The sequence below is a fragment of the Quercus lobata genome, chromosome 2, assembly GCF_001633185.2.
Source record: "Quercus lobata isolate SW786 chromosome 2, ValleyOak3.0 Primary Assembly, whole genome shotgun sequence".
NCBI classification, from domain to species: domain Eukaryota; kingdom Viridiplantae; phylum Streptophyta; class Magnoliopsida; order Fagales; family Fagaceae; genus Quercus; species Quercus lobata.
Genome location: NC_044905.1, coordinates 54,406,119 through 54,432,046, shown reverse-complemented (window position 1 = coordinate 54,432,046; position 25,928 = coordinate 54,406,119). Strand labels below are relative to the sequence as shown.

Here is a 25,928-nt window from a genome sequence, read left to right as displayed (position 1 = left end):
AAGAAGAAATAGGTTCAGCGTAACCTCGTTGAAGTAGGAGCTTGGAAGGCTTAGGTATACTGGGTATATTAGGCTTGGAGGGTCTTCTACTGTTCATGTATCTCGACTACATTCTTTAGTAGATTATTTACCGCTTGGAGGGCGGCGGAAAGGTTTTACGCTGAGGGCTTTGGTTTCCTCGTCGATAACACATCGTGTGATGTCCTTGTGTTTGCATCTCTCTTCCCTTAATCTTAACCATTTAATTTCTGCTGTGAATGTGATTTTATTTGGTCTAAGATTGTTTATCAATTCTGTTATATGCTTATGTTCATATTCCGTTCATTAATTGTTTGATATTAAGCTTGAATTGGTATTTTGTTTATTGGGGGTCTAAACGTTCATAGTGTTTTATATGCTATTTGAACATTCACCACTCACACCCCTTGTTCATTCATTTTTAATACACTCATCAATTTCTAACTTCTCGGAAGCGTTATGGTCAAATTGGTTAAAATATTGGGGGTTACAATGAGAAATTAGAACAACATGTAAAAGAAAAATCTCACTCCATTTCTGTTCAGCATTATTTAAAAAATTGTTCACTATTTTTTGCATAAAGTATTCTCTGTTCACTGCATAAATTGTTCATTGTTTTCTCATAAAACACCTAGTGAAATTGTGTTTTCTAAATTTAAAAGCCAAATCTGAATGGTTTTTGATGTTTAAATTTCACAATAATTGGATCTGTTTTTCTACAGCGATAAAATCTATTTCTACATTAATAAAATTTGCTCCCTGCACATCACGTTTACTGTATATTCAAATTTGCTTACTATATATTCAAATCTGCTTGCTGCATTCATAAAATCTGTTTTCTGCATTAATTAAAACTGTTCACTATTTTCTTATAAAAATTGTTCACTGTTTTCTGCATAAACTGTTTTTAGCATTCTGCATAAAATTATTTTATGTTCAGGATTATTTAAAAAATTGTTCATTGTTTTTTCTATATAAATTATTCTCTTTTCATTGCATAAATTGTTCACTATTTTCTAATAAAACACCTAGTGAAATTGTGTCTTCTAAATTTAAAAGCCAAATCTGAATACTTTTTCATGTTTAAATTTCACAATAATCGAATCTGTTTTTCTGCATTGATAAAATTTTTTTCTACATTAGAAAATTTTGCTCTCTACACATCATGTTTACTGTATATTCAAATCTACTTATTACATTCATAAAATATGTTTTCTGCATTAATTAAAACTGTTCACTGTTTTTACATAAAAATTGTTCACTATTTTCTGCATAAATTGTTTTTAGCATTTTGCATAAAATTATTTTCTATTCATGATTATTTAAAAAATTGTTCACTGTTTTTTCTACATAAAGTATTCACTGTTCACTGCATAAACATGTTTGTGGTAAGCAGTTTTAATATTGGCTTAATTAAAAATGTTCACTATTTTCTCATAAAAATTGTTTAGTGAATAATTTATGCAGAAAACATGACGTGTAGAGAGCAAATGAATCAATATTTAATGACGCGTTGAATTATATTAATATTTATTTGATCTAGAAATGAATCAACAAAGTCGTCTTATTTATTTTCAAGTCTAATTTTTTTTTTTTTTTTTGGTGAGTGCAAAAATAGACCATACTTTGTGTATAGTATATCCTATTCGAATACAATTTTAAAATTGGATTGATTATTGACTACTAAAATAAGTAAGTTTTTTTTATGATAGTGGGAACAATTCAAATAATCTATGTAGTTTCAGCATCTCCTGGTCAACGTAATTTTTTAAAAAAAAGAGGAAAAAAAAAGAAGCCTATTCCTCCATATCTCATATGGGTTTCATAATTATAGGAATTGGCTCTCTAAGCGATATGGGCCTCAATGGAGACATTTTACAAATAATCTCTCATGGCACTTTTTGAGTGGCCTAAAAATTAATATTTTGAAATTAAAATTTCTATATTTTACAATACTTCTATTTAAATAAATAAAAACATATGTTTGTGTGTTCGAATGAAAAAAATTACTTATTTTTATGTTTATTTGTTGATTATTGAAGAAAAGGTATAAGGAACTCGAGCTTAACAAACTCGAGTTCCATATTACAAGGAACTTGAGTTTGCTAAGCTCGAATACCACTAAAGAAAAAAAAAAAAAAAGAGCATTATGCTCTATTTTGTATTTACAAAGAACTCAAGGTTGGTAAGCTCGAGTATTCTGTTGCATGGAACTCGAGTTTACCAAAATCAAGTAACATGTGGCATTTTTTCAATAAAAAATCCACGTCAGCACAAGTATTTTAATGAAACTCGAGTGTTTAAAACTCGATTTACATAGCAAACTCGAGTTTTAAAAAGTGGTATATTGCTACTTATTTTGCAAACAATGGTATGTTGCAAATAATTTCTACGAAAAGTGGTAAATGGCTGATGTGGCCTTAAAACATGTAAAGAAAATATATTTATTTTTGTCAGGAAACAAACACAACCAGTACAGAAAATCTAATACCTAATTTCAAAATTCAAACTTTATCAAGCAAAATCTCCAGCTAAATGAAATCAACCAAAAATATTAAAAATTAAATCAAATTTACTAGAATTGGTCTATGCCCTTAGAAATGTCAAATGTGCAGAGCATGGTAGAGTCAATAAGCGTGAGGCAGTAACAGAGAACTAGTTCAATTTTCCTCATCTTGTAGAATAATACAATTTAGTCCGACCCATAATTTTTGTTTTTCATTTTAAACCCAACCCATTTGGTTGGGTTCAGTTCACTTGTTGATGAAACCATGGTTTTAAAAACTAGTTCAACCAAAACCAAACACTAATCCGGTCCGGTTATCCTGTAAAACCAAAAAATTAAGAAAATAATTAGATAAAACCAATAACCGGCGTTTTAAATCGAAAAAATCGAAAACCGAGATGGTTCAACTAGAAAAACTGGAAACTGGGATGGTTCAATCGGTTTTGCTAAATCAATGAAACATATCTAGAGTCGTGCATTTTGCAGAAAAATCTAGTTGTTTTTTCTCAAATTTGTGTCTGCGATTACTGAAGTAAAGCATGGCATCAGATGTTAGCCTCTTGGAGCAATCAAGATTCCAAACCATGTGTGGAAACACAGATCTTCTCACACAAAGAGTGAGAGATTTTCAAATCTTCAAAGAAAAAGAGGTTGAAAATTATTTTTTGGATCTGGGAGAAGAGAGACCACAAAACAAAGCACAAACACAGTATTGCTTGAATTTCTTGAAATGAGCTTCTTGAAATGGGTCGTGTTATAATATATATATATATATATATATATATATATATATGTATGTATGTATTACCACTACTTGATAATTATGATTTAGCTTTTGATATTCATGGAATTTAGCTTTTTTCTTTTCTTCTTATGATAATTATGATTAGAAAAAAAATTTTAATTAATTAAGTGAATAAACTTAAAAGTTACTTAATTTTTCTCTAACATTAATTCATTAATATAATAATAATAATAATAATTGTAAGGACACGATTCCTTTGCGGCCCACTAACATTTTTGGGCTCACGCAATAAAGGTCCCTCACAATATGATTTGTAGAGAATGGGCTGGAAAAGCTAGCCGCTGGCCAAGTGGCGATGCCCGGTCATGGCTTTAGAGGAAGCTCTAAGGCGTCGTACCCCGTGGGATGGAGCTCCTCGGAGCTGATCCGAGGACCTCTTGAGATCTTATCCCGGTTACCCAACGACGGGATTTCTTCCGTGAAGTCCAGTCTTGTTGAGATGTTTCCCCACGTAGTCTTCCTTTTTTTCTTTGGGGCTGGCCTCCTCCTGTGATTTACTTACTTCCTTATTTTATACTAGCTTGCATTCGCTATCCTTCGCCCACGTGTAGGGTCAGTCTTTACAAACACTGACATTTGTCCCATCAGTCCAATCCCGGAATTGTTGGGGATGGTTTGATAAAGCTGCAGAGTACGGCTCTGTCAGGCGCTGGGTCTTATCTTAAAGGGTAGTAAGGATAACTTCCCCAAGGTATTTTGGATCTTACAAATTCGCCCCTACGCCAGTTTTACCCCTTTGTTCCGGTGGGATTATGGATATGCCGAGGACTAAACTGTCCTCGGCTGTCTCCCAAAAATTATTTCGTGCTCGGCATTGTAGAGTTTGGGCCACATCTCTCCTCGGATTGGGCCTTCAGAATCTCTAAGGGCAAATGGGCCTGGTCCACGAATTGTCGGGCCCCACAATAGCCCCTCAAAACCCTTCTGTCCGACTTCCGGGTTGGAAAGGAGGGTTTTGGCAAACCCGGGCCTAATAGGGCTTCTCAGTATATTGACCCGCATTCTTTATGTGAAGCGAGTTCAGGAAGTCAGCGGTTTTCAAAGGATTCCGTTTAAGCCCTTTTGCTTTCTCCCCGCTCGGTTATTCCATCCTTTGCCCGCTTGAATGTCCCAGACGCGCCCTTAAATGAATTCCCTTCACGAGGCACATTTATGTCCGGCAGCTCATCTGATAAGGTGGGGAAACGGAACGGACGCCTCTTTTCTCTTCAGATTCTTTTGGAAACTCTGAACGCATTTAATTCCATCCGTTTTGCCCTTCCTATAAGAAGGCAAGCAGGTGGCAGTGACTTTCGTACAGACTCCTCTCCTTCCTTCTGAAATCCGAAATCCGCATCCCCCTTTAGCGTCCACTTAGCCCGTTTGTTATACATCATATCCGCATACGCCCTCCATAACGAATGATGAAGGAAACACGCTCCTCCTCAAAACGCCATATTCTGACAAAACTTGAAATGGCTCGGTCAGGGCAAGGGTGGCGCAGACTTAAAATCTGTCCCGCCTCTCTTTTAGCCAAAATCCGAAGCAGGGGCTCGTCATGTCGACTTCTCGGCGTGATTGAGTCGAGAACAACCAAGACCAGCACCACCCGACTCCTCACGAGCGTACCTAATATGGCACCAGCGTGTTAGGAGTCAGGGCTGAGGCAGGGGCTAAGTGCTTCTGCTTCTCCCTCTTTTGCTCCCTGGTGCCCTCCCCCGCCTTCTTCTTATAGTCTTCCCAGCACCAGTTCCGTTCTGGTGCTTTCTCTTTTCCCTCTTTTGCTCCTTTTCTTTCTTTTTATCTCTTCTCTCTTCTTCTCCTCCTTCCTTACTCATATCCTCCATCTTCTTCATTCATCTCCTCCATCTTCTTCATTGATTTCTTCCTTACTATTTCCTTCTTCTTCGTTTTCTTTTTTTTTTAAAGTGAGTTCTTCTCTTAGCATGAGCAACAATGTGGCAGAGATTGGAGAGACTTCGAAGACAAGTTTAAAAAGCGCTTGACCGTTTGCTTATCTGTACTGTGGATGTTAGTGCTGCTTCGGCAGCCCCTCTTTTGTATAGGCTTATTGAAGCCCCTTTTTGTACGTTGTAATAATTTTTCATATTAATAAAAGTTGTTTCTATTTCACTTTGCATGTTCTGTCTCTTTGCTTTTATAAATTTGCAAAATGCTGTTCGGCTCAATAATATCGCATTTAAATCAATGACGACTAAGACCAAAATACTTAATAATAAAAAAGGTGTTGCCATAATTTCAATAGAAGTGCTCGGCATAATAAAGCAGACCAGTAAAAAGTAATACTTACCCCCTGCTAGCCGAGGAGAGAAACGAAGGCTTGATGCCTTGTGAGGAATAACCGTTTCAAAACATACCACCCACTAAATGAACAGACCTCTTAGGTCGTTGTATACTGGGGCGTTCCACCACCTTCCTTGCTCCTTCGTCGGGCCTAACCCTTTAGGGTGTTTAAGCCGTGGATGAAATGACCTGACCTTTTTATCCAGTAGCCCATATTGCGAAGTCCAAACCCTTTTTTTTTTTTATCCGAGCAGTCGGTTTCCCCGTAGGCTTGGGTCCGAGGAAAGTACAACGCCCTGGTTCTGCCCAGAGCTTGTAAAAATTAAAATTTTTGTATTTGGTTTCCCCATAAGCTTGAGTCCGAGGACCATACAAGGCCTTGGTTCTGTCCAGAGCTTGTAATAATTAAAATTTTTGTACTTGGTTTCCCCATAGGCTTGAGTCCGAGGACCATACAAGGCCTTGGTTCTGTCCAGAACTTGTAATAATTAAGATTTTTGTACTTGGTTTCCCCATAGGCTTGAGTCCGAGGACCATACAAGGCCTTGGTTCTGTCCAGAACTTGTAATAATTAAGATTTTCGTACTTGGTTTCCCCATAGGCTTGAGTCTGAGGACCATACAAGGCCTTGGTTCTGTCCAAAACTTTATGCTCTTTCCTCAGGTGTCTCATAAGTTGCCGAGCAGGAAGTTGTCCTCGGCAAAGGTTATTCCTTGGTGTGGGCCATAGTCCGTGGGCTTCCATGCAGAACGGGCCTAGGCCGCGAATTTATTAGGCCCACAGATTCTAGAGGCATTTCCATAGTCTTTGGTCACGCGTTACTTTTTGGCGTCCCAGTGTTCGAGGTGCGCCTTCACGAGGCTCCTTTAATCTCAGGGTTGCAGACGGCATTGGAAATCGAGCCGGAGACATTTTGTCTGTAGCGTTCCTTGGGACGCTGCGTGAATTAAATGCCATCACCTCATCTTTCAAATAAATAGGAGAGAGAGTTGCTTTGCCTTCACACAAATTCTTCAGTCTCCTCTCCTAGTACATCATGTTTGAGGCGAGGATTGGGGCAAAGGAGCTCTCTCCGCCACAAAAGCGCCGTGTCTTCCTGAGACTCCAGATAGTGAGGTATGGGCCAAGGAGGCGTAGACTCAAGAGAATATTTCAGTTCGAGAGAGGGGAAAGGATGTTTCTCCCTTTTTTAGTCAAAATTCGAAGCAGGTTCTGGTCATGCCAGATTTTTGGTATGTCCGAAGAAGGAATTTCCACCATCAGCGCCGTCTGCCTTGTAGCAGGCAAATTTCTGCGGGGGCTTCCCAACTTCCGGCTCCCTGCATCCTTTCTGTAGATGGTGTTAGCCTGAGGTCAGGTTCTTTGGCTGCCTGAGTTATGGGCATGTAGAAGCGTCGAGGAATAGTTTCCTCAGATGACATTTTGGAACAGTAGCCAACCTCTCCTCTGAGATATCTGCTCGGCATCATCTTCACTCCTTTGTACTTTTCTTTTGCTTACGCAGTTAACTCTAATGTAAACTTGTTTCAGCTTTTGTTGTACACTGTACTGTTCTTTTGTCTTAATAAAAGATGCGTTTCTTTCTTTATACATACTTTTTTGCAACAACCACTTTGGGCCTGAATATTAAATCTAAGCCTGCCTTAACAATATTCTGGGCAGAAGAATACTTTAACACAAATCCTTTAGTTTAAACTCGCAAATATTATCAAGTATAATAATGGTAATCCTCAATAGATTAAATTCATGGAACTAACCGGGATAGCTGTTGAGTGCTGTGCGATGCACGCCAGACCAACTCCGTATCGCACCATTCCTTTTGACACAGGGGGACCCGAGGGCAGACCGGGGACCCGTGCAATTAAGGTGTTGACCCTACTGTTAACGAGGAGTTTTCTTCGGATGGATCATGAGGTTTACGTGCCATAGTACTTGGTTTCCCCATAGGCTTGAGTCCGAGGACCATACAAGGCCTTGGTTCTGTCCAAAACTTATAAGATTATTTTTATGTACTTGGTTTCCCCATAGGCTTGAGTCCGAGGACCATACAAGGCCTTGGTTCTGTCCAAAACTTATAAGATTATTTTTATGTTCTTGGTTTCCCCATAGGCTTGAGTCCGAGGACCATACAAGGCCTTGGTTCTGTCCGAAACTTATAATCTTTTTATGTACTTGGTTTCCCCATAGGCTTGAGTCCGTGGACCATGCAAGGCCTTGGTTCTGTCCAAAACTTATAAGATTATTTTTATGTTCTTGGTTTCCCCATAGGCTTGAGTCCGAGGACCATACAAGGCCTTGGTTCTGTCCAAAACTTATAATCTTTTTATGTACTTGGTTTCCCCATAGGCTTGAGTCCGTGGACCATGCAAGGCCTTGGTTCTGTCCAAAACTTATAAGATTATTTTTATGTCTTGGTTTCCCCATAGGCTTGAGTCCGAGGACCATGCAAGGCCTTGGTTCTGTCCAAAACTTATAATCTTTTTATGTACTTGGTTTCCCCATAGGCTTGAGTCCGTGGACCATGCAAGGCCTTGGTTCTGTCCAAAACTTATAAGATTATTTTTATGTACTTGGTTTCCCCATAGGCTTGAGTCCGAGGACCATGCAAGGCCTTGGTTCTGTCCAAAACTTATAATCCTTTTATGTACTTGGTTTCCCCATAGGCTTGAGTCCGTGGACCATGCAAGGCCTTGGTTCTGTCCAAAACTTATAAGATTATTTTTATGTACTTGGTTTCCCCATAGGCTTGAGTCCGAGGACCATGCAAGGCCTTGGTTCTGTCCAAAACTTATAATCTTTTTATGTACTCGGTTTCCCCATAGGCTTGAGTCCGTGGACCATGCAAGGCCTTGGTTCTGTCCAAAACTTATAATCTTTTTATGTACTTGGTTTCCCCATAGGCTTGAGTCCGTGGACCATGCAAGGCCTTGGTTCTGTCTAAAACTTATAAGATTATTTTTATGTACTTGGTTTCCCCATAGGCTTGAGTCCGAGGACCATACAAGGCCTTGGTTCTGTCCAAAACTTATAATCTTTTTATGTACTCGGTTTCCCCATAGGCTTGAGTCCGTGGACCATGCAAGGCCTTGGTTCTGTCCAAAACTTATAATCTTTTTATGTACTTGGTTTCCCCATAGGCTTGAGTCCGTGGACCATGCAAGGCCTTGGTTCTGTCCAAAACTTATAAGATTATTTTTATGTACTTGGTTTCCCCATAGGCTTGAGTCCGAGGACCATACAAGGCCTTGGTTCTGTCCAAAACTTATAATCTTTTTATGTACTTGGTTTCCCCATAGGCTTGAGTCCGTGGACCATGCAAGGCCTTGGTTCTGTCCAAAACTTATAAGATCTTTTTATGTACTTGGTTTCCCCATAGGCTTGAGTCCGAGGACCATGCAAGGCCTTGGTTCTGTCCAAAACTTATAATCTTTTTATGTACTTGGTTTCCCCATAGGCTTGAGTCCGTGGACCATGCAAGGCCTTGGTTCTGTCCAAAACTTATAAGATTATTTTTATGTACTTGGTTTCCCCATAGGCTTGAGTCCGAGGACCATGCAAGGCCTTGGTTCTGTCCAAAACTTATAATCTTTTTATGTACTTGGTTTCCCCATAGGCTTGAGTCCGAGGACCATGCAAGGCCTTGGTTCTGTCCAAAACTTATAATCTTTTTATGTACTTGGTTTCCCCATAGGCTTGAGTCCGAGGACCATGCAAGGCCTTGGTTCTGTCCAAAACTTATAAGATTATTTTTATGTACTTGGTTTCCCCATAGGCTTGAGTCCGAGGACCATGCAAGGCCTTGGTTCTGTCCAAAACTTATAATCTTTTTATGTACTTGGTTTCCCCATAGGCTTGAGTCCGTGGACCATGCAAGGCCTTGGTTCTGTCCAAAACTTATAAGATTATTTTTATGTACTTGGTTTCCCCATAGGCTTGAGTCCGAGGACCATACAAGACCTTGGTTCTGTCCAAAACTTATAATCTTTTTATGTACTTGGTTTCCCCATAGGCTTGAGTCCGTGGACCATGCAAGGCCTTGGTTCTGTCCAAAACTTATAAGATTATTTTTATTTTTCGACCACAAGCCCCTACACCAGGACGGGGAAAGTTGGTCTGAGGCTGGAAGCCCCTAGAGACATCCGCGCCCTCATTACTACGAGACGCAGCCCCTAGCAGAAGCTTACGTCGGAGCAACAACTAGATGTCGTCGGAGACGGAGGAGGTCCCAGAAACTTCTGCTTGCCCATGAGTCGATTCCACCGCCACCCACGCCAGCGCGCATGCTTTCCCACAGACGGCGCCAATTGTAAGGACACAATTCCTTTGCGGCCCACTAACATTTTTGGGCTCACGCAATAAAGGTCCCTCACAATATGATTTGTAGAGAATGGGCTGGAAAAGCTAGCCGCTGGCCAAGTGGCGATGCCCGATCATGGCTTTAGAGGAAGCTCTAAGGCGTCGTACCCCGTGGGATGGAGCTCCTCGGAGCTGATCCGAGGACCTTTTGAGATCTTATCCCGGTTACCCAACGACAGGATTTCTTCCGTGAAGTCCAGTCTTGTTGAGATGTTTCCCCACGTAGTCTTCCTTTTTTTCTTTGGGGCTGGCCTCCTCCTGTGATTTACTTACTTCCTTATTTTATACTAGCTTGCATTCGCTATCCTTCGTCCACGTGTAGGGTCAGTCTTTACAAACACTGACATTTGTCCCATCAATCCAATCCCGGAATTGTTGGGGATGGTTTGATAAAGCTGCAGAGTACGGCTCTGTCAAGCGCTGGGTCTTATCTTGAAGGGTAGTAAGGATAACTTCCCCAAGGTATTTTGGATCTTACAAATTCGCCCCTACGCCAGTTTTACCCCTTTGTTCCGGTGGGATTATGGATATGCCGAGGACTAAACTGTCCTCGGCTGTCTCCCAAAAATTATTTCGTGCTCGGCATTGTAGAGTTTGGGCCACATCTCTCCTCGGATTGGGCCTTCAGAATCTCTAAGGGCAAATGGGCCTGGTCCACGAATTGTCGGGCCCCACAATAATAAACATTTTATTTTTAAGATTACAATTAAACATATGTGATGGTCCATTTTGAGGAAAAATAATTAAATATAAACGAAAAGTATTATTAAATGTTATGTTTTTATATTTTTCTATTTTTATTTTCTAAAAATAAGATGTGAAAACTCACAAAATTTTTTTTCAAATTTTTATCTACATATTATTAGTAATAAATTTATTATATTTTTATTTTTATAATTATAAAATTATAAATAAATATTTATGACGTCACCGATTGAACCAAAAAACCGGTAACCAGTCCATTTTTCGGTTCTTTGACTGTACCGATTTTTAAAACCATGGATAAAACCCACATTTTGTCCCAAATGTTTTATTGGATTTATGGGTAGAAAATAAATTACTCTAGACTGACAATAATATTCACAAAATAAATTATTTATAATTCTCGAAAGTTAAATGATAAAATGATTTTAGTAGTGAGTTCAAATAAGAATCAATAAAAAAGTTCCAACTTAATTGTTGTGGAAAAATTTATAAAAATTATTGTATTTGTAAAATTACTTGTTGTAAATCAAGCATTTTAATCTTAGGCACTACAAGTGTCTATGACACTCCTCAAAGTCCTCTCACCTTGCCTTGTAGGTATATTTGTAAGATGCACAACTTAATTTAAAATTATATGTAAATAAATCCAAATATAGTAATAATTAGTGAGTTATGTGATAATAATAAAAAAAAAACACTAATTTTTTGATAAGTAAATTATTGTTTATAAAGTTTAATAACTAATTACGAGAGTATAGGCACTTATTGCAAAGGGAAGATACCCCCCCCCTCCCAAACACACACACACACATATATATAGGTAAAACTTAGAGAAAATGCAATTAGATTTTACAATTGAAGTCCAATTTTGCGCTATGTCCTAAAATATTTATTTTTAGAGAGTTTTATTTCTTAATTTTGGAGTTAAATGTGAGAACACATCATAAATATTCATCCAAGTGAGTTATTAAGTACAAAAATTAAAGAGTCTAGAATTAATAAATTGTAGAAAAATAAGAAGGAAAAAAAAAAAAGTGCTTCACAATATCAAAAATTAAGAATTAATAAAAAAAAATTAAAAAAATATGGACAATTTATATATTCTACCTAATAATATTCTTACAAGATTTTTTAAAGAGTGAACAAAATATAAGAATAACTATATATCAATAGTATTTAATTTATACATACATATATATATATATATATATATTGCCAGACCGTGTGCCACCAATTGGTGAAGGATGAGGGGGTACAAATCTTTTATAGCATTCAATCATAGACCAAGTCCATTGGTATTGGAGCAAATTGTGAAATCTCTCACAATTCCTCCCTCACAATGAGGCTCCAACGACTCGAACCTATAACCAGGCTCTGATACCACTTGTCGGACCATGTGCCTTACCAATCCATCCAACGACCAATTGGTGAAAGATGAGGGGGCACAAATCTTTTATAGTGTTCGATCGCAGACCAAGTCCATTGGTATTGGAGCAAATTGTGAAATCCCTCACACACACACACACACAGATATATATATATATATATATATATATATATTAATAGGCAAAACTAAGAGAAAATTCAATTAGATTTTAAATTGGAATTCAATTAGAGTCTAATTTTGCACCACGTTTTCCATCTAATCTAAGTTTTTAAATTTTTATACCAAGTCAATTAAATCAGTTTAAAAATTGGATTTCAATTAGAGTTTAACTTTGTGCCACGTGTCCTATTTAATCTTTTTTTTTTTTTAATTTTTATGTCAAATGAGTTAATTTAGTGTAGAAAATGAGGAGTCCAATATAAATAAAATATAAAAAACATAATCAACATATTTTTTATACTGTTTCTATATATTTAAATATTTTTTATGCGAAGATATTGAACGTAACAAACTGTACTTGAGCTAAACGATTCCATGCACCTACCCTCATTCAATTTAGGAGATACTATTTGCCCAATTTATTATTTTATTTTGTGTTATATTTAATATAATTTCACAAAAAATAATTATAAATTGATATTGTATATATAGTATCCAATAGTGAATTGATATTGTATAAGTGAGTCCCACGCATTTATCTACTAATGATGAATAGATTGTAAGAACTGCTAATAAGAGTTTCATTACACCATTCATCAAAAAAAAAAAAAAAAAAAAAATTTGCATTACATCAATTAATGGTAAATGTAATTGCAATGCAACGAGATCTAAAATCTTGATTTGTATCTATTATTTTCCATCTTTTCTCTTGTTAACACCAACCACCAAGTTCTCTATGATAAAAGTATGGCCTAATTTCTAGATTAGAAATTCTGGTTATAATGCTGACTCAATGGATACAATGCATAGTAGCTTGCCAAATGGGAGTGCAGGATTGATACTCCAATTGTTGTAGATCATCTATGGACCAAGCAAAAGCTAGAAAGCTCGGCCATGTTTATCTGGAAATACAAACATGAAGGTATCAATCTTTTACTTCACCTTTTCGTTCATGCATTTGTGGCATATTTTGTTTCCACTTGTGCATACCTTTTTCTACTGCACAGTGGAAAAGTGCAGAGGGCTTTTTTAAAGATCACTATCAAGTTACACTCTTTGCTTCTCTTTTTGACCTTTTGTGACCTTTTGCTTCTCTTTTCTAAAATGCAAAAGTTCAATAATCGTTGTCAACAAGAAGGGAAAGGTACTGTAGTATAGTAGAATCATCCACGGAAGAACATGAACATGTGTATATAGAGTGACACAGATGAAGTGCAGAAGTTCTCTGCAGTTGTGTGGTTATTTAACTATCTAATTGCTCTTGTTAACACCAACCACCAAGTTCTCTATGATAAAATTTTGGCCGAATTTCTAGATTAGAAATTCTGGTTACAATGCTGACTCAATGGATACAATGCATAGTAGCTTGCCAAATGGGAGTGCAGGAATTGACACTCCAATTGCTGTAGATCATCAATGGACCAAGCAAAAGCTAGAAAGCTCGGCCATGCTTATCTGGAAATACAAACATGAAGGTATCAATCTTTTACTTCACCTTTTCGTTCATGCATTTGTGGCATATTTTGTTTCCACTTGTGCATACCTTTTTCTACTGCACAGTGGAAAAGTGCAGAGGGCTCTTTTTAAAGATCACTATCAAGTTACATTCTTTGCTTCTCTTTTTGACCTTTTGTGCCCTTTTGCTTCTCTTTTCTAAAATGCAAAAATTCAATAATCGTTGTCAACAAGAAGGGAAAGGTACTGTAGTATAGTGGAATCATCCACGGAAGAACATGAACATGTGTATATAGAGTGACACAGATGAAGTGCAGAAGTTCTCTGCAGTTGTGTGGTTATTTAACTATCTAATTTTATTATATATATATATATATATAGAGAGAGAGAGAGAGAGAGAGAGAGAACAGGTGTCTTGGATTACCATGGTTAATAAATTACGTAAAGTATTATACGTCTTTTTTAAAAACTTTATATATTACTCTCGTATTTGTGTGTTTTAATAAGTATTACTGTTTCCTCAAAAAAAAAAAAATATAGGGATGTTTATCCTACATTGATTGTGTGTGTTAGAGTTTCAATCCTTATAATCTTAGGCTACTATTACAAAAATTAGGCCTTTTGTAGTGGTAATCTGGTTATGTAATATATTATAAACATGTTTAAAAAACTTTAGGTATTACTGTTTAAATATCTCATTGATTAGTACATATATTATTGCATTTAGAACAACTTTTAGTAGGAATTTTAGTGTCCGTTAATTTTATAAGAGCAATCATAGCAGTGGAGGTATATTGCTATATTGCTAAAATTTAGCTCCACAAACACAAAAATCTTACTGCAGCAATGGAGCCAAATCTAAAAATTTTAGCTCCATTGCTACAGTGCACATCTATCTATAGATGTGCACTGTTCATGAGAGCTAAAAAAAAATATATTATTTTATTCTCCCACTTGCTCTCTCTTTTCACCGTGCCTCTCTCTCTCTCTCTCTCTCTCTCTCTCATTCACTCTCATCTCCATCTCTCAACTCCGGTCTGCAGCTCATCCACATCGTCAACGTCGCAGCTTCATCGTCAACGCCGCCTCCTCTCAACTCCGGTCTGAAGCTCATCGTCAACGTCGCAGCTTCATCGTCAATGTCGCCTCCTCAACTCCGGTTTGAAGCTTGTCAACGTCGCAGCTTCATCGTCAATGTCGCCTCCTCAACTCCGGTCTGAAGCTCATCGTCAACGTCGCCTCCTCAACTCTGGTCTGAAGCTCGTCGACAACTCCGATCTGAAGCTCATCGTCAACGTCGCCTCCTCAACTCCGGTCTGAAGCTGCAACGATTAGACCCACGCCGACACCGTCCTCCCCAAGCCGCAAGCCATCGTCGCCGCCCATCTCTCTATTCTTTTTGCTGTGATTGAGTTTTTTTTTTTTTTTTTTTAATGTATTTTCATATGGGTTTGGTGGCTGTGGTGGTGGTGGTTGATTTTGACTATGGTAGTGGTGGTGGATGATTTTGGCTTTGGCAGTGGGTTTTGTGGATTTTGACTATGAATTTTGTGGTTTATGACTGTGGTTGTGGTTGTGGCAGTGGGTTGTGGTGGTGGTTGTCATGGCTGGTGGGTTTTTTGGGTTTTTGTTTTGTTCTTCTACACTGGTTTGGCTGTGATGATTTTTCTGGATTTTTGTTTTGTTCACTAGTTTTGATGGGCACGGTGGAGATGTGGTTGTGTAGTAATTTTAATGGGTTTGATGGTGGTTGTGGTAGTGTATAGGTGGTTGAAAGAAATATTATTTTATTGTAGTGTTTATATTATTTTATTGTATTAAAAGTTAAAATAGCTCCACTGCTGTAGGGTGTGTGAAGGTAAAATAGATAAAGTAACTTTTTGTATAGCTAAAAAGCTAAAATTTTAGATCCACTGCTGTGGATGCTCTAATAAATCTGTTTGTAATTTTGGGTTTATGATTGTGATGTGAATTTTAGTAATGAGGGTTGAAGGTTGAAAGTTCTATTTACTGTACCAAATTGAAGACCTTGGTCAAGCGACATTTAAGGCTTGGCCATGCGAAATGGGACACGCCATGCGAAATGGGACACGGGCTCTCGGTAGACTCTCAGCCAACCAAGTTCTAATTATCCAAATTCTGAGATTTTCTTCTAGGACAGTTTGTATAGCCACCTCAAGTCTTAACTTTAAGTTTATAAAACCCTTATTTCAAACTTAATTTGTGAAAAGGAAGACTACCACAGAAAAACGTAGAGAGATTTAATCTTTGTCTTCCCTACTTCTCACATTGCTATGCCTTTAAGATCGTTTGATTGTTTCATATGCTAAGATTACCAAATGAGTGCTGGAATTGCTGTTGAAACCACAAAGACATCAAAAATCTTCGAGAAGCCTTAGAGTGACCGAGAGATCGATTAAGTGGCTGTGAAGGAACAAGACAAGAATCCGTAATAGCTAACAAGCAGAGTGGGAAGCTTGAGTACATAGTCTGACTACATATACAGAAAGTTGTGTGAGTATCATTTGTATTGTGACAACTTTCATTGTGGATTGATCATTTAGGCTTGGCCTCAGAGTATTTTAACTTATTGGATTTTCACTCCGTGAACATATGCTAGTTTGTATGCACGTGTGTTTGTGGTATATATGCATTATTGTTGTACTTGAAATTGATTAACTACATGGACTTAATCTTGAACTATTTGTTAAAATTGGTAGTAAAACACATCAGGTGTCTAAACGTTTAGTTAAAATAATTTTAATTAAGAAAATTCTTAGCTTACATTGTATACATTTATTTAGTTTACAATGTAAGATTTACATTGGTATTATATTATAAACTTATAATTAAAAATTTAATGTATTAAAAAGGAATATCAATATTATTATAAGGTTAGGATAGTTATAGGTTTACATTATATTATCGATGTAAATCTTACATTGCTAGTACGATGTAAATCTTACATCAGTAATTATTACTTCACATCTATTAATTAGTGCACACTCTTTCACACCAAGTGTATTCCAAGAATGTGGGAATTTTATACATAGTATGAAAGTGCATAGACATTAATTGTTAGATGTGAAGTAATCAGAGCATTATAATTCTTTGCAATCAAGCTATATTCTGAACCTACTGTATTTTCAACTGTGTCTTGGGTATAGAGGTGTCGAATAATCTTGCCATTGTGTACACGCATGTGGCTGAAACCATGAATAAGATGGATCACCTTTACTCAGAGTCAGAGGATCGAGATGATGTCATTGGACCTTTAATTCTGTGGTTAAGCTTTTGGTTCTTTTATAAATGTGAGGTTATTTCACCTCGAAAATAAGCATTAATTCATATCAAATGAAGAATATCACGGCCAATCTCTGTCCTCCTCCTCTGGTTGCATCTGAGCCTGGCTTGGTGTAATTTCACATTCAAAGAAATGAGAATCTTATCCCTCTCAGTGTTTCCTCAGTGGGGAAAAGAGCACTTTTACCTCACAAATGTCGTTGCAGAAATGGATACTGTAATTAAGGTCCCTAGTTAGAGCCACGAAAGCCCTTCCCTTTAATCCTTTATTGCGAAAAGTTCCATCTCAATCTCATTTCCTTGAATGAACTTTTGCTGGATGAAGCTCACTATATATATATATATATATATATATATATATAGTATATACTGACATCGACTTTTTTATGCTAGGCCGATGAAATGAAATGCTCCAATAACTGAGAAGAATAAAAATTTGTGCAACGGGTAGACCTTTTAAAAAAAAATATTTATCATCTCTAACGTTCTAAATCCTCCTCCAACATTTTTCAAAAAAAAATCCGTCTACAACTACAAGCATTGCTTCCCAATGTAGTATTCTAAGAAAACCCAAGTACTCATTTAGGGAAGGCAATTGTATATAAGATTTACATTGTAGACTAAACAAATATGTACAATGTAATACATTTTTATGCAAATATATACCATATTGTATGCTTTTTTGCAAATGTATACATATTTGTTACTTCGATGTAAGATTTACATTGATAGTAACCAATAATTATCCTATATTATTTTCTTCCTCTTTTTTTTTTCGAAGCAATATTTAACTATCACTTCACCTAATCCACCAACATTGAAATAGCTAGAATTTCTTGACAGTGTTGGTTCTTTGTGTTTTTACAAGAAGAGAAGATGACTCCATATGGAAAAGTTCATGGATTACAGCATATACCATTCTAGATGAACGCCACAATCAAGTTTCCTTTTTCTTCTACAGACATGGACAGTTTCTTACCTTCGGTGTTGTATCATGACCTAAAAGACCGAGAATCTTCATCCCATAGTGCACTAACAGAAATGAAGCCAATCGGTAGCATAGAGATGGCACTGTCGCATAAAAAGAGAAAAGTGTAAGGATAATGGGCCCATTAAAAGCCATCAAACAAGAAGCTATGAGAGCTAGCTTTAATTATACGCAAGCATGTGGCTGACTTCGTTCATTTTTCTCTTCAAGATTGTATTAAAATGTTTTCTGTCCTCATTGTGGAAATTTGGTATTTGAATATGACACTGGTGGAAGCGCATTCCATCCGTAAGGGAAAAAATAAATACACATAAAAGAAAACTTTATTTGGCTAATTTCATTCCTCATCCACTAATAAGTTATAACACCAACCAAAATTCACTGTCAATAATATGGATTTTTTTTTATCCACCAATAACATCAACCAAAATTCAGTATTAACAATATGGATTATTACCACTCGTTTACTCATAAATCATAATTAAGAACTTTTACAATCAAAACTCTCACGAAAACAAACTCAAAACCCATTACATTTAATTTAAGCTCTCAATACCAACTAACAAATTCATAAATGAGATGCTCACTACCCCAATACATCAAATGGTACTAATATTCTTCTACGAGAGTCTTTTCTCTCCCCATGTAAGAGGATCCTTGGATTGAAGAGTCTTCAATTTTAATGCTTTATAGATAACGAATACCCAATTCCTTATTAAATATTAAAAGCTCTTTCCTCCCAAAGAAAATCATTTCTTCTCACACCAAAAAACCTAACAAAGTCAAAATAGAAAATTTAAGGTAATTTCTAACATTTGGAGTTCAATGAAAAGATCAACAAGAACTCAAAAGGGAAATTGCAATTGCAAGTAATTAGTTTTAAAATGAAAATTTACATGCATTTACAAGATAAAATTACATGAGGCAAAGAAGTATAGAAAGTTAATAAGCATGCATCACATTAATTTAGACCAATTAGATTGGGAAGCTACAATATCAGCACTAGAGCTTGAGTACTAAGTTGTACAACTCTCATATGAAGAAGTGTTCTTTATCTTCTTCTGCCCCTAGATTTAGAATGATGGAACAATGCCATATCCAGTTTCTGCCATTAGTGTCGTGGAGAACATCTGATCCACTTCAACTTCTACATCCGTCCTCTTAGCAAATCGGCCCTTGATCCGGGGTCTGGTCTCTGCATAGGCCTTCCTTGAAGCATACCTGATTGTTTTCTCAAACTTCCTTGTCTTCTTTTTCTCTCTGTATCTCAGGACCCTTGCCTCCCTGTCCAATGGAGTAAGCTGGGCTGGTATTTGAATGGTAGATCCAGAAAAAAGATCAATTGTCCCTTTGGGAGGTCTTGAGTGTGTGATTGAGATGTCGCTCATTGTTGATTCGGGTACAACGCCAACATCCATGGATGAAACAGAGACCTAATTATATTATCACAGAAAACACTTGTGGTTATTAATCAGCATAGGAGGGAGATATGCGATTTGTAATTTTCACAAGTCATAGTTGAAATAGATTGGAAAAGTAATTCATGTTTGCAACAGAACCATGTCCTCATTCACAATTTTTTTTTGAATGATTTTCATACTGATTTGCAGTTATTAATAATAATTCACATGTAATATTCATGAATTATATCAAGTAAGTGTGCGTTTGGATAGCAAACGCGTCTAGCGTTTGCGTCTAAACTTAGATCTCGTACACTGTTCACGGGACTCATAAACCTCTTTTTAGCAAAATTTTCATTAAAATGAGTCCCACGACATTATTTATATATTTAAAAATTATTTTGCTACAGTATTTTCAGTTTTCAATTTTCAATAATAAGCGGTATTCAATCTGACCCTAAATGTCACAATTTCTTTATGAAAATATATTTCTTGTACAAAGAAGAAACTTCTGATGAATGTTACTTGTGGGTATGGAATTATTTATAGAATTGAAATCAGTGTAGTTCATTTTATTTAAAGAATAAAAGAAAGCTTTGGCTTTGAACAACCCTTAGAAATCTAGAGTAGTTGTAAGATTTTCCAGTCCTCTCTTTTCTTTCTTGTTTCTTGTTAGTCCTATACAGGTAATCATTTAATAAGTAATTTTATAGCTTACTTAAAGAAAAGTAGAATCACTAAAATATAACCTAGTACTTCTAACCTGCAACTTTATTTATATATAAGTAAATCAATTTTAGCTGCAATTTATACCAAGACATGACACTCTGACGTAAACCACTCACCCAACTTTATGACTTGGAACAAAAGAGAGAGAAAACAAAAAGCACTGCAACGTTCCTGCTGGATTCCATACTTTAAAGGAGAAAGGTAAAGAAAAGAGGAAAAGTGCTAATAAAGTACAAAAAAAATATCAAAAGATATTGATACCACTCAGATTTTATCTTTTAGAAGCGGTGCACATAGAATTCAAATATTGGAGATAACTATACATCTACTGAATCAAAAAATGAATGGAACATAATAAATAATTCACAAAGAATCATGTGACAATACAGATTTGTTAAAACTCAAACTACATATTCAATGTAAAACCGTTGTATGTGTAGCAAATTTAGAGAAACTTACACTGTGACTAATAGAACCATTGTAGCTGTATGCAGCTTTTGATGACTCATAATCCAAACCCAACTGGAAATTCTGTTGATGAAGGTGATGAAGCTGACCCTTTGCTTCTCCACACTGAACTGGCACAACACTGTCACCCCCATAGCTCTTCTGGGGAACACAGTAATGCTGCTGTTGCTGCTGCTGCTGCTGCTGGCTATACTGATCATTGAAGTGCTTCTCAGCACAAGAATTGTACTCCACAAGGTCCAAATACTCATCAACCTCCCCGCCAAACAAAAACCCATTGTTTTGATTGTTATTGTTGTTGTTGTTGTTGTTGTTGTTATTGTTACCCTTCACAGGATTAATCAACAACCATGACGCAGCCTCATCTTCATCATCTTCATCAATCATCTCATCCCCATCGTGCTCTACAAACCTCCCTTCAGTACCAGACATGGCACCCACCGCATGTGGACCATGCAAGTTCCCGGAAATAGGCAGAATTGGCACGCGTTGGTGGCGGCGTGCAAGCGGGTTTGCTGAGTGGATATCAGCATCACAGGCGGTGCAAAGAGACGCCGCATCAGCTTTACATACAAAAGCCGCCGGGGCACGCTCACATGCCTCGCAAACCCACACGCGCTCGTGGCGAGACGCCACGCGGTTTGCAGCGTGGATGCGAGCATCACATCCGGTGCACAAGTAGGCCGAATCAGCCCTACAGTACACCGTACACGCTGCAGACCGACACGTATCACATATACGTGCCCAATTATTGTCACCACCACTACTACCTCCATCATTATTCTCCAACTTCAACATTTCTCTATCTCTCTATTTTTTTTTTTTTTTTTGTGTTTTTTAAGTATCTCTGAGATTGAGTTGAAGTGTGTGTGAGAGAACTCAGAACTATGAATTAATTAATGAATGAAGATAGTGAGGGGCTAAGGGGGTGTAGGTGTGAGACTCTAGAACCAAGTGGAAGAGGGAAAGGATCCAAGACCGACACGTGGCAGAAAACAAGTGGCATAGACAAGTTGCAACGTTATCTTTGTGGTTGGTTGTGTTTTAGGGTGGGGCCTAGTCGAGTCAGAGGTTCTTGTGGGACCCATGTTCTTGCTACTTTGGCTTTTCGAATAAATTAAATATGCTAGAGTGCTCTTACTGCTCACTCTCGCAAGTAGATGAAATTTTTGGTATACTCGCTTGTAGCGGAGGCCACTTGTCAATTCATGAATTATTTTGATGAACACGTGGCAAACAAGAAGAACGAGTTTGATCATGTTTGTGGACATTATGGTTTGTCACGTGAGTGCCACGTGGTACTGGCATGTTTTAGACTGTTGGATCAGACAGACACAGTTGACAGTTGACAGTTGAATCAAGTTACAGTAGTTACTGAGTTTTTCTTATCAAAAAACAAAAAAAAAAGTTACTGAGTTTGATTTTTTATTTATTTTTTTTTTTTACACCCACTTCCTGTGGGCTAATCAATATTTAATTGTGGAGTTTCATTAGCCTAATTAGACTACTCAAGATTTTTACTCTTTGGATTTTGTCTAGAATTGTATGAAGTTGATGAAAAATAAGGTTATGTTGGGTGCAGTAACAAAGTATTCATTTTAGCATTTGACATACCATATTAAAATATGTCATTTTAACACGATATGAGATCCTTTGGTTTGCATGATGTTACATTATAATAATGTAACATTATTGTGATGTTAGATTCAAGTAATCTCATAACAATAATATAACTTTATTGTTTTTGATAGGTTCTTAACATATATTCGTTGGATCATTACAATTTGTACTTTTAAATTTCCAAAAATATCATTTTGATAAAACTAAACAAAATTTTAATTTTTAATTAAAAGTCACAAACAACTTATCCATAGAAAAAAAAATTATTTTCTTTTCTCACCAACCAAATAGCTTTAGATCCACACAAAAAAAAAAAAAAAAAAAAAAAAATCATTTTTCAGCACCTTCTCAACAACCAAACAAATTACAAATAACAACAAAACATCAAAAAAAAATTTATGTCTCACTTTCCCAACTTTCTCACCAATCAAACAGATTATACATCTACCAAAATTTTGAAAATTCTCTCCACCACCCATTTCGGTATTTTGGACCCAAGCATAAAAAAGATTCCTTTCGGTGAAGAGGAGTAGGACGACAACAAGCTCCTCCAACAATGGAGCGAACAAAATCACGACAAATCAACCACTAATTTAGAGAGAAAAGATCTAAGCTCTCTAGCTTATGCTATGCCTATGAGAGCATGTGCGTTTGTTTGAGAGAGAAAATCATAATGGAGGAGATGGTGGCTAGCGGTGGCCATGGATTCCGATTGCACAGAGAGAGAGAGAGAGAGAGAGAGAGGCTAGGGTTTTGAATCTGATGAGAAAAGAGAGGAGCTAGGTTATGAGATGAGAGAGGAATTACGGCTTTAAAATATGCATGGCAATTTTGTAAATACAATTTATTAGTATGAATAATTTTTTTCAATTCAATAAATTAATATGTCCCACCCATAAGTAGTATGCAATTACACCAATTTAAAGAAAGTGACGAGAGTAAGGTGATATGATATGTTTTGTAATCTTACATTACTAGGAATGGCTACGGGTCGAGTTTGGGGTGGGTTTCTTTATCCCCAAACTCGCCCCGCCACTTGCCCCCCCAAAACTTGAACTTGCCCCGTTAACTAAACGGTTTCTTTTAACCCCCAAACCCACCACTACAGGCCCTCGCGGGCGCCGTCCAGCCATGTCACTTCAGGGCCCAATGTAAAGGCCCCTACATTGTAGTTCAATCTAAAAAAAAAAAAAAAAAAAAAAAAAAACTGTACATAAAAGTTAAAAGCAAAAAAAGCTAACTTATAATCAAACAAATATAGCATTTCTTTCTTTTTGTATGGAAATTGTTTTATTCAAATCCATAATATTCATTAATATATGCATGTCAAAATTTCTACAGGTACTTTTATTTATATTATTAGTATATGTGTGTGATGCTCCTTTCTAGAGACCTGAATTTCAATCCTTTCTCCCTACACCTCACAAGCACTTATACTTGTGGAGTGACCATCGTATCAAAAGTGCATGATGGTTAAGGTAATTACTTAATGGAGATTAGTCATGCTTGCAACATTAATTATCCTAAGAATATTGACTTTGAAATGTACCTGTAATGCCAATGCTCTTCAACAGGGGCAGAGTTGTGTTGAAGGTTGAGGGGGCCATGGCCCCCCAAAATTTTGAAAATTTTTAAATTATATATATATAATTATTTTAATATTCTCAAAGTTTAGTCTATAAAAATAAGAGTTGGCCCCCCCAAATATTTGAATTAGTCCCGTTAACTAAACGGTTTCTTTTTAACCCCCAAACCCACCACTACAGGCCCCCGCGGGCCCCGTCCAGCCATGTCACTTTAGGGCCCAATGTAAAGGCCCCTAAATTGTAGTTCAATCTAAAATAAATTAAAAAAAAAAAAAAAAAAAAAAAAAAAAAAAAGACTGTACATAAAAGTTAAAAGCAAAAAAAGCTAACTTATAATCAAACAAATATAGCATTTCTTTCTTTTTGTATGGAAATTGTTTTATTCAAATCCATAATATTCCTACAGGTACTTTTATTTATATTATTAGTATATGTGTGTGATGCTCCTTTCTAGAGACCTGAATTTCAATCATTTCTCCCTACACCTCACAAGCACTCATACTTGTGGAGTAACCATCATATCAAAAGTGCATGGTAGTTAAGGTAATTACTTAATGGAGATTAGTCATGCTTGCAACATTAATTATCCTAAGAATATTGACTTTGAAATGTACCTGTAATGCCAATGCTCTTCAACAAGGGCAGAGTTGTGTTGAAGGTTGAGGGGGCCATGGCCCCCCAAAATTTTGAAAATTTTTAAATTATATATATAATTATTTTAATATTCTCAAAGTTTAGTCTATAAAAATAAGAGTTGGCCCCCCCAAATATTTGAATTAGTCCAATGATGCTCTTAAAAAAAAAATAATTGGTCTAATAGTTATAGAGATATAACTTTATTTTTCACAATTCTATTTTTTATTGTAAAATATGCTCTTACATCTGTTAAATATTTGATAAATTTTGGCATCAAACATGTTTGAATTTATCTTTTTTAACTCGTTATGTGGCGATTAACAAATCATCAACTAATTAAAAAAATCTTGTCACTAAAACTACACATGAAATGTGTCTTTAGTTGACACATAATATGTTAGAGCAAGATTGCTTTAAATATGTTTGGAGTCTAACTTATTTTAATGTCTTTAGTTACATGTTTTTGAAATTTTCATTAGTTCAATTGAAAGATTTTTTACTTTAGTATAAAATTTGATAATTTGTATTTAAAATGAAACTTTTTAAGAATTTTCACTATGAAAATGGAAGAAATGAATTTTATTTTACAAGGATAGTCATCAAACATAACTTTGATCGAAAATACTAAATTCTTTTTTTTTTTTTTTTTTGGGTGAGTGTATATATATAACTTATCAAATAAAAAAGCATGTATATATGTGTGTATATATAATAATAAAATGTGTGTGTGTGTGTGTATATATATATATATATATATATATATGTATATGAGGGTTGTCGTCTTGATAAATATATTAGTGCCGCAACTTGGCCCTCTCAAACAAAAACTCCTGACTCTGCCCCTATTCTTCGATAACCAAAGATAAATATAGTTATCAATCTATCATATAACAATAACAATATTAGCTATCAACAGTCACGTAATATAGTTGAACTGCTCATAAAGATACCAAAGAGGACAGGAAAACTGTCTCCTAGTAGTGGTCCTTTTTTTTCTTTTTTCAAATGTTGAATTTATTATTGCATGCTTGCTTACCCAAGTAGTTGTTCTTTTTTCTTTCTTTCTTTCTTTCTTTACTGGCTTTTTAAGATATACATTGACATTTGATGTCTACTTCAGTGAGTGACATATGTTTCTCACAATATTGTTTTCTCTCTAATGTTCTACCTGCACATTTCAAAAACTTAGTTTGAGAGATTGTTGGTGTTTGAAAATCATTTTATGTAAAGACTGGAATATGTTAAGTTAATTTTTCTTTAAAAATTAATGGTTTTGAACCTTGAATTTTTTTTCCCATCAAATTCAATAATCTCAACTTTCGGTCCTGGAGAATGTAAATAATTGATTTTTGAAACTATTTTACTTATATTTAATTGTGTGTCATATTTATATAACCTAATGTATATGCATAAATGTATTTACAAATAAACATATATAATTAGATGCGTACTAAAATTCCCACCTAAGTTTTTTTGAGAAAGAATTCCCACCTAAGTTGAATACAATTTGATTGTCTTTTTTAT

General features: G+C 36.1%; 1 protein-coding gene across 1 annotated transcript; it reads right to left on the bottom strand.

The window, feature by feature from the left end:
- Positions 1 to 18,838: 18,838 nt before the first annotated feature.
- LOC115975874 (zinc finger protein CONSTANS-LIKE 2) lies at positions 18,839 to 21,479 on the bottom strand. Its single transcript, XM_031096915.1, has 2 exons — positions 20,554 to 21,479; positions 18,839 to 19,398 (listed from the first exon to the last, which is right to left on the bottom strand). Exons 1-2 carry the CDS (start codon positions 21,358 to 21,360, stop codon positions 19,039 to 19,041), a joined length of 1,167 nt encoding a protein of 388 aa, XP_030952775.1. The 5' UTR covers positions 21,361 to 21,479; the 3' UTR covers positions 18,839 to 19,038.
- Positions 21,480 to 25,928: the final 4,449 nt, after the last annotated feature.